The sequence below is a fragment of the Diadema setosum genome, chromosome 8 (genome assembly GCF_964275005.1).
Source record: "Diadema setosum chromosome 8, eeDiaSeto1, whole genome shotgun sequence".
In the NCBI taxonomy this organism is placed as follows: domain Eukaryota; kingdom Metazoa; phylum Echinodermata; class Echinoidea; order Diadematoida; family Diadematidae; genus Diadema; species Diadema setosum.
Window position 1 is genome coordinate 30,061,618 of NC_092692.1, and position 14,301 is coordinate 30,075,918.

At 36.3% G+C, this 14,301-nt stretch overlaps 1 protein-coding gene across 1 annotated transcript in view; it reads left to right on the top strand.

Moving 5' to 3' along the window:
* LOC140231628 (WD repeat-containing protein 90-like) overlaps window positions 1-11,715 on the top strand; it is a 50,936-nt gene extending 39,221 nt beyond the window's left edge. The window contains exons 35-39 of the mRNA XM_072311779.1: window positions 372-502; window positions 8,214-8,390; window positions 9,900-10,022; window positions 10,693-10,777; window positions 11,554-11,715. Of these exons, the coding sequence (XP_072167880.1) occupies window positions 372-502; window positions 8,214-8,390; window positions 9,900-10,022; window positions 10,693-10,777; window positions 11,554-11,708 (671 nt within the window). The 3' untranslated portion in view covers window positions 11,709-11,715. The remainder of the gene's footprint in view (window positions 1-371; window positions 503-8,213; window positions 8,391-9,899; window positions 10,023-10,692; window positions 10,778-11,553) is intronic.
* Window positions 11,716-14,301: the final 2,586 nt, after the last annotated feature.

Consider the following 14,301-nt stretch of genomic DNA (forward strand, 5'->3'; position numbering starts at 1 on the left):
ATATGTAACCATTTTGAGATCTGTTGTTAGCAAGTGCAAAAAAGAATTATGCAATCATTATACTTTCTGTGATGGTAAACCAGCTGATATCCTATTGTACATTATGTTTATCTTCCATGCTGAGACTTATAAACCCACATACAAACTTAGACTTTTAACATCCACAATACATCAACAAATGCATCCATGGCACCTGAAAGAAAAAAAAAATGAATAAAAAGCAAACATTTTAGAGAATGCTTCGGATTTCATTTTGGCACAGAAGTGAAATATAAGATGCAGTTGTTTTCAGAAATCACTCCATGAATTTATTCTGAAAAAAAAAAGAATTAACAATAATAGAGTGACATATCTTACGGTTGTTATTACAGGACATGTGATACTCTCTGGATCACGTAAAGGGCTGATTGCCGTTAGCAACCCCACAACGGGGATGACCATGCGTGTCATACAGGACCACAAGGGGGCGCCGATCACAGACATTAGGGTCAGCCCAGATCTGGTGAGCATGCATCAACTTTCATTATAGCTGTCTTTAATACAAACAGTTCAAGTTCAAGTTTATTTCCATCCAACATAAAAACAACAACATGCTTGCTGAAATCATATAAGTTCAGTTTGATTTGTCTTTCTCTCCTTTTTTTCTCCTTTTTTTTTTTTTTTTTTGGTAAAGTAGTTTAACCCTTAATATGCCCCTGCATTCAAGTGTGAATTATTCATGTGAATTATGATCCTGATTTAAACAAATGTGAAATGTTGTTATTATTGATTGAAAGAATAATAATAGTGATAACTTTTGTTCTTTTCCTTATTATTATCTTTAATATTAAAGTTGATATTATAAGTTCTTGCTGTCATTATCAGTCATCATATCAATGACAACAATAATTAATCGTTGATACCATTCTACTACAAATAATAATATCAATAATAAGAATAATAGTGATATAGTAACAAGAGAAAAGTTATGACTATGATGGCAATGTTGATGATAATGATGATTGTTACGATGATAGTAATTATTTTCATTATTATTATCATTGTTGTCATCATAAATTTCAGAATCATCAGCATTATTTTTTTCTGGTTTTTTTTTTGTGTTACATAATGATGGTCATTGCCATGGTCACATGAGAGTGATGGTTATAGAATGAAAGCCAAGGTGCAGGAAATGGGAAAGAGTAGTCCTTTCTATTTACAAACAACAACAACAACAACAACAACAACAACAACAACAACAACAACAACAACAAACAAACAAACAAACAAATGATTTGTACGATCACAACTGCTGATCTACATTTTGACAAAATTGTGTTTAAACGCAAAATTATGTCAAAATGTAGATCAACAGTTGCAATCTTACGAATGCATTTGTACAGAGGGTGGCATTTGATTAAAGAATCTAATCTCGATGAAATCTTGGAAGGCTTCCGTGGCGGTAGAACGTTGAGTGGTAGAAGGCTTAATGGTGCACCACGTATTCTTTCTAGAGTATGTGTTTTTCAAAAAATTGAAAAAAAAACCCACAAAACTGAGAATCTATCTCAGCACATCTTCACCTCTCTACATTAATATTCTCTTGTTTTAAAACAAAAAAAATAATACAACTTTCAGCATGTTTCTGAAGTTTGAGCCGAAAATCTTGTTTTATGGGCATTGCTGTAATCTATCTTCATCTTGCATCTTATTTTTTGAAAGCACATAGCAAGCAAAAATAAGAAAATTAAGGAAACTACTCTTCAATATCTGTAACATGGTAGATCTATGAAGGTACAATGTTTTTGGTTAAAATGAATACTGGAAAATGGATATATTCAATATGTCCATTTTCCCACACCCTCCCCCCGCTCGGTCGCTCCGCTCCCTCGCAAAGTCCCTCCTCTTTTTTTTTTACATTTCTCTGTCTCATGCCTGATATTGAATGACTACCTATTTGCACTTTACTGGTAGGTGCCATTAATGGCTAATATGTTGACTCATAATATTCAGGCTGGTCTATTTGATATTTTGGTAATTTTTATCACAAACCAGGATGTACAAAATTTATTACGCACTTCTTAGAAAACCTTGATTGTAGAGTTTGTTTTGATGTTCCTAAGTGTTTCATCCGAAAGCTATTTATTTACAAGCAGGTTGTCTAAAATGAAACCAGACCACTTCAGATGCATAAATAGCACTCATACCCACTTGAGCTTTATTTCCACCATTGCTACACCCGACCTGAGTGGACTTGCTAATTTACACTTGGGTCAAGTTTTGATAGAATACCCAATGCTGATGAAAAAGCTTGGTATGTTTAAAGGTTAAAACATAGTTTCCATGTGGCTGCAGATACTGTCGAGTTTTGCTCTAAAATAGAGACCGTTGCATTAGAAATGTGTGAAAAAATGCTGTAAGAACATGATTTCAGTTGTGTAACCACTACTGAACTGGGAGGGAGCTTCAGGAATAAAAGTCACATGCATATGATCAAAATTATTTTACACTTTTGATCTCAAAATACTCCAAAACAACTCATAATCCTGGCAAATCACGTCAGCGAAACAATTATCTTGGTAAACCCTTTGATTGATATTTTGCGAGCAAATTTCAAATGGTGGAAGACGAATTTGAGCCCTTCTGAGAACTATGTTTTGGGCCTGTAACCCAAGTGCCTGGGCATGAATGCTTAACCCGTTCCCCCTGCAGTTTTCTGAGAACCTTCAATGCCCCCAAACGAGATTCTTTTTTTTGCCCATTGACGAAGAATGGACAGGTTGGTAATCCGCCTGTGTGAAAGCAGTCAAGGTGTACATGTATCACCTTTCCATGGGCAGCTGCATGTGCCATCGAACAATACAAAATGTCTATTGGACGATAGATATGAATAGAGCGTGCACTGGGCTCGCAAAATCCCTCGTTTTACACTATTAAATGCACCCAAAAGGGGTCAGCAAAAGTCAAAATCTAGTGAGCTCAGTCTTGATTGCTGTCTATGTGTTCTTATGAGTTTCATAACAACACAAGGGCACCACTACTTGGAAAAGGTAAATTAGACAAAAATACACTCCGTTTGGATATAGAAAAAGAACAGATATCGAAAGAAGACACTCTAATCTCTCAATCTAAGTCATTTTTCTGGTCAGCATAATGCAGATGTACATGAATTTAGGCCACAAATGCAGACACTCTTGTCTTCATGTTGGGAACCTGGTATACCAGGTTCCCTTCTTTGAGTTGATAGTGAACCTGGTACACCAGGTTCCCCTAAGGAATGGGTTAATAGAGCAACCTCAGATCTATGGTACATGTGACTCTTCTCATTCTACAGTTGAAACGAAAATTTTAGAAAAGGAAAGTATTTTGCTCACTTTTAGTGATTTATCGGGGCAAGGTCGTTGATTGTAATGTGTGTGTTATGGCCACTTGAGGATAAAGGATGTATTAGGTGATGAAATTCATCAAGTGGCAGTCGTAGAGTTGGATAATGATTTCCGGCCGTTTCCTGCTCTTTCATTTGCGAGTTTCACTTTCTGTGTTTTGTTGCCATGGTTACTGTGAAATAGTTGCTGTTTTATAACAAGCATTGTGGTTTCTTAAGTCTTTTTTTTTTCTTCTGTAAATCAATCTCTGGAGTCGTATGTGTATGTCTAAGGTTCACATAATGGATATCCCTTGTTTCAGATCAAGAGTGTTATCAAGGGTTGGATTAGCAGGCGTTTAGGGAAACAGCTTGCACATTTGCTTGAAGGCCTCAATCATGTATGCATTTGACCACTCCAGCCATTGACGATATTTACCACGTGCAGCGAGGGAGCAACTTAGTGCACATTGATGTGTATGTGTGTGTATGCATATGATTTATGTAGTTGGGTGAGTGTCGACAGGATTTGACTATCGAGCATATGAAACAAAGTGGTCTCTCAAGCACAGTTGCTGAATACTCAGACTGACCAGCCATTACATTGCTCTGAATAATGAATCCACATACATGCACTGATGACCTCATTATGTTACTGTAAAGCATGATATTTTCACTGCATGAAATTTTCATGTATTGGAGCTGGTGGCCTTTTCAGCAGCATGAAATTTTCGTGAATTGCCACTGGCATTTAGTGCATATAATATAGACGAGAACTTTTGCATATATTTTAATTTTACAAATTTTGGCTCGCAAAATTTGCTAAATCAAAATGCACACAAATATTTCTGGTTTTACAGTACACTTCATACAGTAACTTGTTGACAGAAATTTAATTCACTGATTGCAGTACATGTGACCCATTGCATAAATTGCATACCAAACCCTGCTTTGGATATATATATATAAAGTTCCACTTTGGCAGTTAGCCACAAGATACAACAGGTCTTAATGTAGTTCTTCAAACTCCATTGTTACATGGGATTGGTTAAATTTTTGGTGGCTATAAAAACCTTGTGATATGTCAGCGTACTTAGTACAAGTTAAATTATAAGTTGATATCCCTTCACAGAGTTACATTCCTTCACAAACATGTGATTTATTTGCAACAATGATGCTGCATTAAAATACAGACACCATTCTCAAACGTAACAGGGAAAGCCACATCCGGAATCTCAAGTGAGTCGTGTGGGACCTACTCACGTACGCCAGGTTCTGGTGTATCTTATCAACACACACATTTGATAACATTGTTGTGGTTCGACAAACCCAATATCTCTTTCACACAAGAGGATGTAGCAATGGAAAACAACACAGATCCCATACAATTTGTCTTGAATCATAATGAATATAATGAATATATCATATTTTGGACAATGAGGTAATTTATATCATATCCTTCATTAATGAAATGCTGTGTGCCGATTCTTCTACATAGCATGATTTGACCAAACACAACATTGTTGTGTTGAAGACAAAATGCCGATTGAGAAATATGTGCCGTACTGTGACATCATATTCATGGTATAGTGCAATGTACCAGGATTATGATGTCATAATCATGGCGTATTCATCAATGGCATGTCAGTGTGTAAAATGCTATTGGTGTTGGTATCACAATAGGCCATTGTGTAAAATCACATCCACTGTGCACAATATGCTGATCGTCTGTGCTGCAATACGTATATATAAACAAACAACGAAACTAGAGTGTTGTTTATTGAAAGTGTGATCATTTTGTAATTTTTTAAAAGATTTGTATGAGGTTATAAAATAGATATATCATGCAATCTTTCCATTCTCCAGTGAAATTATAGATTACTCAATGACAGAAATTGCACTATTTTTCTTCAGGGCTGTGCCCCTCAGAAAATTTCTGCCACCTCCGAACCCAAGATTTCAACTAGCGTCTCTCAGTGCATGATTCATAATTTGTTTATTATACTCTTATCATTCTCAAACTTACTTTTGATTCAATTCAAATGGAATTTCATTTCCAATAACACGTTTGTTGTCGTACAAATTCAATGAAAACAAAGCATATAATGTATTACAACAAAAAATGCAGATATTATTGACACTTTGTTTTCATGTGTTTTGTTTGTTTATTCTGTTTCTCTGTTATCACTTGTATTGTTTTGCAAATGCCGAATAAATAATAATAATAATAATAATAACTTATCAAAATAATTGCATTAATAGAAAGGAGGGACCCACGTAAAAGACAAACTTGTAGGAATGTGGACCACTCAATACTTTGAACTTACAATAGAATGAATTTAAGGACAATGATACTCTTCAACATAGCATAGTCTACCACGAAGTTTCCATATAAAGATATCAGGAGATTTTGCTCCAGTGTTAAAACTCCTAGTAGTATAGTAATATGAATCAAGGGACTTGTGAAACCACAAATACCAAATTTAATGAGAAACCACACCTTTTTCTTTGTCTGTGGGAAGACCCTTGATATAGGGGATGTGGTTTATACACAGTAACAGCAAAATCTGTGTCCGTAAAAACAATCTGTTTCCACAGGAGATCACCACTATACTGCCTCAATAGGGACAGGGCATTGACATTTATCTTTTGGTATCGTAATCAGAGAGAGGGAAAAAATGACAAAATTAGAGGATTTATTTGATATATTAGCATTCTTTCATTATTGTGTTTAAGATTACTAACACTACATTTTTTTTTTTTTGCATGAAGTACTAACAACAACTTTCACCCATTTTTTGATGACTTAGGGTACAGTGCTTAAAAATAGTTATAATACAACAAAACAGTGAATTTTTAGTTGGTACACTGCATTTCACATTGATATTTCACATTTCACATTGATATTTCTAAATGTTCGAGGCTGAGAATGGCAAGTTACTTTCCAGTTTTCGCTGAGCTCCTGAGCCCTCTGTGGCATGATCGCTCGTGGCAGTAAGAAATAATGCTTAGGTAACACTGAAGTGACTGATTGTAATTAAATGAAACTTTTAGATAAGTATAATCATAGGTGTTGCAGGAATTGAAAAGTCTTATATTGTTTTGTTGGTTTAATAAACAGGCCAGAATGACACTGAGGCATATACAGGTATATACCAATATATATATATATATATATATATATATATATATATATATATATATATATATATAGAGAGAGAGAGAGAGAGAGAGAGAGAGAGAGAGAGAGAGTGTGTGTGTGTGTGTATGTATGTATATATATATATATATATATATATATATATATATATATATATATATATATATATATGTATATATGTATACTTTTTTGTGTGTGATATCTTGCACTCTGGTGGCCCCACCCATAATATCACATCCCATCTTCACACCTCTTGATTCACATTTTATTAAGCCCTGCCTTCAATCTTACAGTATCTTGGCTGTGCGGCCCAGATAAAGAGTTCCGTGTCGGGTCATTTACTCTTACCACGAGACAGTTTTTAAGCCTTAGCTGGCGTGGATTCAAAGCCTCGACTGCCTAAGTGATCATATCTGAATTTGGTTTATTCCTGTTTTATTATTTTTTGTTTGTCTTTGTTGTTGAGTGTGTTTGCATGTTTGGTTTTGTCTGTTGTGGTTTATGTAATTGGATGTGAAGTACATCCAAGCCAGAAACTTTCACCGAGTCTCTGCCAGCTGAGAACTGGGCACGTGTATATGCCAGTGAGCTCGATGAACTCAGAAAAAGTAAAATGAGCGAAAACGAAAACAATAACACGGATACGAGTTAAAAGAAAGTAACCATGTGCACCAAATTTGAGTGAAAAACTTTCTAAGGTAGGATACTTTGCTCTAAAGCCCTTTGCAGCTTATTCCAAAGTCTGTCTGATGTGTACATGTGGTATCAAAATGATGTATGAAAAATCTGAAGTCATGCTATCTCTTGATATTGCAATGAGGGAACAGAAAGTTTCCCTCAAAATCAATTATTCTCTTAAGATGCTGAAGAGGCTGCTTTGATTATGATGTTGCTGCATTTTTACGAAGTGAGTGTCAAATTTAACTACATTGAGCCCTGAAGTTCTCTCTAAAGGAGAATGAAATACAAATATACCTTTGTATTGAGCGAATGCGGCAATATTAGTCGAACTCATCAGTGGAAGTTTGACGAAAATCACAAAATCTGTTCAAAAGTTATGAAGTTCTTGAAACTTAGTGTATGCATGTATTACCCAATAGAGATTCTCTTGGAAGTTTCTTGCCAAAAGGTCAAAGGTCAAGTGAAAGTGCAAAATTTCACTTCTTCCATAAACTTATAAAAGGGTCAAAAGTCAGGTACAAATCCTCAAATCCCCAAATACCTGCACTCTTAGACAGTACATAACCATTCATCCAATTAAACCTAGCTCAAGGAAAGTGAACATTCAACACATTTGTGACAAACCTGTCATTTTAATATTTTGCCAGTTATGTGAAACTGTCATCACACATTGTCAAGACATTGTACTATAGACCTATTAGGAGAACCATGCATTATGGCGGAGGCATACCAGTCGCCATAGCGACATTTCTAGTTTGTCACAATATGTTGTAGTCTTCTCATCAAAGATGGTGGCACCAAATCTTGAAAAATTCATGTGTTTTACTGATGTTGCTGCATGCACTAAATCCACATTTATAATTTGGTTTTATTCTCCTTGAAGTCCTCTTTAATCACTATCATTATGTTAAAAAAACAACAACAACAACAAAAACTATTGTCTCTGAAGGACAAATATTAAAAGAAAAATGTGCATACACCGAGAACGCGACAGAGTAACCGTCTACAATGTTCCCTCCAACCCAACAGGAACTCTTTGAGACGAGCATCCGTACCCCCCACAGGTGGCTAGCTGTAAGCGCTGACCGCCGAGTCAGTGTGTGGGCAGCTGATTGGTCAAAGGATCTCTGTGAGCTGACCGACTGGTTGACCTTTCCCGCTCCGGCCTATGCCCCCGACGGCACGCCAGTGGAAAAAGGAAGTGCTGTAAGTGTGGCGCCATGTTTCCTGCATTTGCAACTCTTTTTTCCCCCTTTTCTCTCTCTCGCCTGGACTTTATTCTGGTCTTCTGTAACATGTTTGTATTAAGTTTAGAATTGAAAGTGACCAGAATTACGGCAGGGAAACTGATATCCCATTTCCACATCCTGGTAATTCCTGAAGACATGTTTTGGATCCTGTAAGGCACCCATTTTTTTTTTCCTTCTTCGTCTTTTCACGGGGAGTTTCATTTCTCTCTTGTGTTCGTGATGGTGTGCAGCTTTTGCTCAAAGCAAGACTGGAATCCATATAAGAGAAACAGAAAGAGAGAGATGGAGAGAGAGAGAGAGAGAGAGAAGAGATCAGAGTTTTTAACTTCCTTCTGCTTTCTGTAGCTTGGTTCCAGGACATGATAGCCAGAAGAAAAAAACAAATCTCTTGTTTGGTTATCTGAAATAGTGCAGCCAGCATTTGTAAGCAACTGGTTGGGAACTGTTATTGACAAAATTTGGCTCTAAACTATAAAGAAAAATGAATGAATAAAATGGCAAGTGTAAATATATATATATATATATATATATATATATATATATATATATATATATATATATATATATATATATATATATATATATGTATGTATATAATGAGGAATTAGATTACGACATGTTTTTTTTTTATATTACATTTTGTTGTCTTTGTCAATTTTAGGTATGTAACGTGGCATTTTATTTTTTGCATATCCTGTAATATCTCAACATTTGTCTATTTGTTTAATCTGTATTGAAAATGCACTGGCTACAAATTGGTTATCACTAGACAAATGGCAGTACGTCATTTACAGACAAGAATTATTAATAAAGAGTGTCTCACAATTCATTTTTGATTTTGTTTTTCTCCTATTCAGCCCTTATTTCTTTCTTTGCTCATATATATTTCTTACATTTTGATATCCAATGTTTTATTTCATGTCTTTTTGGAACTAGTGTTGATTCATGGGAATAGGCATTGCTGTGCAGTAGGATAACTCATTTATAAGTAGATGCTCAATATGCCTGCTTTGATGGACATATGATTGATTATTAAATTCTGACATCACCATAATGTCCAGAACCACAAAATTTGGTATTTAAGTAACATAATAGTCAGTAATGGTAAAATTGATGAGGAAATGATGATGATGATGATGATGATGATAATAATAATAATAATAATAACAATAATAATAATAATAATAATGATAATAATAATGATAATAATAATAATAATAATAACAATAATAATAATAATAATAATGATAATAATAACAATAATAATAATAATAATAATAATAATAATAATAATAATGATAGCCAAAGTAATGATCATAAAGATCATCACGTTGATGATACTACTACTACTACCAATACTAATAATTATAGTAGTAGTAACAGTTATGATGATAATGAAAATATAATGATAATATAGCATATGTATTGATTTTGTGATTCAAACTTTCTGTTCTGTACCCCTCAGGACCAGTACCAGCTGCTGCCCCCCAGCCAGGCCAGGTTCTCCCCCTCGGACCCCAGCGTCATAGTGTACGCTGGCTACGGGATGCAGAAGCAGCTGACGTTCTACAGCACGGCCAAGAGGAAGGTGAGGGAGGATGGAGTGGGAGTTGTGAAGGGAAGCAGGAGGGTTGGAAGATAGGGGAAGGGGGGGGGGGGGTGGAGGGATAGGGGGAAAGGGATATGGTAGATGAATTGCAGTCCTATCCTGAAGAGAAAACAGACATAGTGGTGTTGATATTGATGTTAACCCTTACCGTGCCCTATTCAGTTCCATGACATTTGCTCCTCTGACAATTGCTCCCATGAAATATCTGCACGCTGAGCCAAACAACAATGTGTACCTGACAAAAATGAGCATCAATGAGTGTGTTTGATTGTACACTCACACTTTCACCTGATGCTGGTTTAGTTCATGGCTGGCTACTCTTCTAGTCAGCCGTCATGAAAGGGGCAAACTTTCTTAAACAATGTCTCATGTCAGTTTCATAAAATTGAGAAGTTTCACAAATTTCAAGAATATGTATTTTTGATGAATATTACCTCTTAAAGGGAGACAGCAGGGCAGGATTTGAATAAGCAATTCCATGGAATTAAATGTGATAGAACCAATTTCACTTCTCCTACCCTCCCTATGCAAGTTTTGAGAGAGAACTGGAATTTTGATTATGTTTCCTTGACAACAGAAAGCTGAAATCCTGTAATTAATGATCACTGTACTTGTTTTTTATTTGTTTCCATCGTATTGTCTATTTCAGGTGACACGGACAGCAGCTTTGACCCACTGGGCATCCTCCCTTGACCTCAACCCCAGGGGTCACCTCATTGCTTTGTCCACTCAAGGTCAGTCAGCCTTCTCCCAACAAACCTTCATTTGCTACCTGTCTGCTTTCATCACTGTTTAGAATCAGTTCCAGTACTGTAAATGTGGACATTTTTGCGGTGTTGAAATTTTCGCGCTAGTTTCTGGTTGCGCGAAAATTGGCACACAAATGTTTTTGCATGCCATATGTTCCTGTACTTTCTATCTTGATTCCACGGAATTAAAAACATGCGAAACTCTACTTACCGGGCCGAGCGCGAACAATTAATCGCGCGAAAATATCCACTTTTTCAGTAGTTCAGCACTATTATGTATAAGATGAGGCATAATTATGATGAATATGATTGTATCATATCAGTAGTGGTGGTACTTAAAGTTGTAATACTACCACTTCTTCTAACATTCCTACCACTGTAAAAGTGGAAATTTTTGCGGTGTTTCAATATTTGCACATTTTGTGCAACCAGAAGCTAGATCGTAAATAAAAGCTCACAAATGCTTTTGCTTGTTATATGTACCCCTATTAAGTCTTGATTCCGCAGAATTAAAAACATGCAAAATTCAAGACTTAAAAATGAATTTCCAATGGACAATAAAGATTGAAATTGGATTGAAATTGAAATCATTGTAACAGTTTGATTGTCTTACTTTGTAAATGAAATATAGGAGAGTTGATGTGCCTTTTGTAGTTTGCCACACAGCATCCACATGTGAAGACTCTGTTGGTTTCTTTTTCTCTTCATTTCTAAAATTTGAAGTATTTGTCCCCCTTTTCAAACTTATCCCCGCCTTGCAGAACGTCTGCTGAAAATAATGGACTACCACGAATGCAGCTTCCAAGACTTCGCTGCCCACAGCAGCGCCGTCAACCTTGTGAGATTCTCCAGGAGTGGAGATCAGCTCTTCTCCGTTTCCGGGACCGAGATTCTTCTCTGGGATGTGGCGGTCTGACCCAGGACGGACAGAAGAAACCCAAATGAAATGTATTGGAAGCAGCGATACATCCTTAAAACCTCATCACCTTCTTTTTGTCCGTTTCGTGAGATGATCTCTTCTGCGACTGTCCCACAGAATGGCCTACTACTGTATAAGCTGTTATTTTCGCGAGGGTTTAATTTTTGTGAATTTCGCGAATCTCAGTTGGATCGCAAATTTAACAACACGCAAAAATGTCCCCACGCGCCCTGTTAATAGTGCATTAATGTAAGCGTCGGTGTCAATTCGCGAAAACAACATCTCGCGAAAATGTCTATGGCCTCGTCATTCACGAAAATATCTGTACGCGAAAATAACAGCGTATACAGTATTGGAAGAAACCTTTCGAAGTATGAACCCAAAATTTTCAGTTAAATGCAAAACCCACAATAACATAGTACTCTCAAATTCGTTGAAAAATATCAGTGAATGTTAATCCCTGTGCCAGGATATGACCCGATTGCACACAAATTTGTGTTGATGCCCTGTTTGAGCTAAAGGCTGTGGCTGTATTCCTGTTTAACCCTTTCTGTACTACGGACTTTTGACGGTGTGTAAAATACTATGGGGTTTTCTGTGAAAATTGGCACGCAAAGGGTCAAGATATGCTTCAAAACCAAGCTTTGTGTTCATAATGGTCCTTCCTTCCTCTGACTACATATTGACGTTTCCTTGTGCTTCAAAACGGAGATGATTAAAACCATGAATGGCAGTTTATTTGCCAGTCCTCACTTGAGACCAGAGAGAGGTCACTTACTGTGAGATTTCACTTTCAACCTGTTGAGGACGAGTCCCAAGTATACTCGGGCAAGCGTCTATGGGAAATGCATGTTGTAACAAAATCAAGCCGTCCTCAACGGGTTAATGAAGTTTTTGGCGGTCCCGATTTTCCTTTACTGTATCTAGCTTGTCTCATTCTTAGTTTGTTTGCAGTGAGGTACTAGGTATAATGAGGTAAAATGGGCGTTCCTGGAAACCTCGTTATAGCAAGGTTTCCCCTGCAGTTTTCCCTCCTGCATATTATACAGTAAACCCTTGTTTGGATGAGGTCTTAAAAACCTTGATGGGTAACTTAACTTATAATATCATTTTTCTCAGTACATCAGGGCACAAACCCAAATGAAAATATAAAGAGTTAGGACCAGCAAATCACATTTGTTGTAAGAGGGTTTTGTTATATCCGACCTCTTTATAACAAAGTTCCACTGTATTCACGTCATACTCTGTGGTTGGAACATGTAAGTAAAGAACAAGTTGAAAATATTCAGGAAGATGAGAGAGATTCGTAGAGGACTCATTTCCATGACATTTCCTCACATGCTGTCCATCTGGTGTTCGTATTCTTTTTCACCATTTACCACGGCAGAGACTAGTTGAAGACATTTTCCAGTAAATGTTAGACATGATCAGACTGCATGTCTACTGATGAAGAATTGTGTCTGCCAAAATATGAATTGTGTACTTGACTCGATGTTTCTACGTAAGAGAAATGATAGTGTACAGCAACAAAATATACAAAATTTAATGAGGTGTTGTCAGTCTTCAGTGAAGAACAAGTATCATACAGCTTCCCTGTATAGATCTGCCTTGAGGAGTACACAACTGCCATGCCTTGCTTGTAACTTTTCTATGGGTTCCCAGTGCCTTTAATCACCACATATTCCTTTATTTGGATGAAACCCTAATTTCAAACGTCACTTGATTTCCCGTACGGTCAGAAATCCTCTTATAGGAGGACTTAGATGGAGAGCAAAGCCATTTTATTCAGAGATGAAGGGAAGCCGGGACAACTGGTTGTTTTTGATGCTGTCTCGTATTTTAACTTTCTGTTTAACCTTTGGATGCCTTACCCAACCGCCAAAAACGTGCAAGTAGCCAAGTACTCCACCCCCGCCTTTTAAGCAAAGTACCGCTCCCAGTGTTCGCCGATGTAAACAGGTTAAACTTCAGCAGAAGAGTGAAAATTTTAAAGATATTGCACAAAAATAGAGTTACAGAATTTTAATGTTTCATAACATTGGTTTTGTGGGCAGTGTTATATACCAGTAGATCACAACCGCATGTACAAAGTAAGGAGGGTTTGTTTGAACAAAGAAAACAATCTTTAGACTTGGAGATTAGATTTTAAAATAATTTCATGAGTAGATGAGAAAATTACACAGCTGTTTAAAGAGTTTAGCTAGTTTCTTTTTCTAATTTATAACTGTATCACTGTTATTGATTTAAAATTTTCCAAATATGTCACCCAAAGTGTGCAGCAAGATTGTTGGATTTCAATTCTAAAAATACTAAAGTTTCTTAATAAAAGGTTGGTCCTACCTTTTATTAGGACCTCTTTGTTTTTGGATATCTTGGCTATTTCAAAACCCATTTCCATCAAATAAACTTTGAATCTTCTCTCAGAATTGTATTCTGTGTTATATTTTAAGAGGTTTCTCATATCTCACACACACACACACAAAAAATGGAAACCTGAAACCTCATCTCTACCAAAAATATACTATCCCTTTAAATTCAAAATGTTTTATTACTGAAACATAATCATCTAAATACATACTTTTCTTCCATT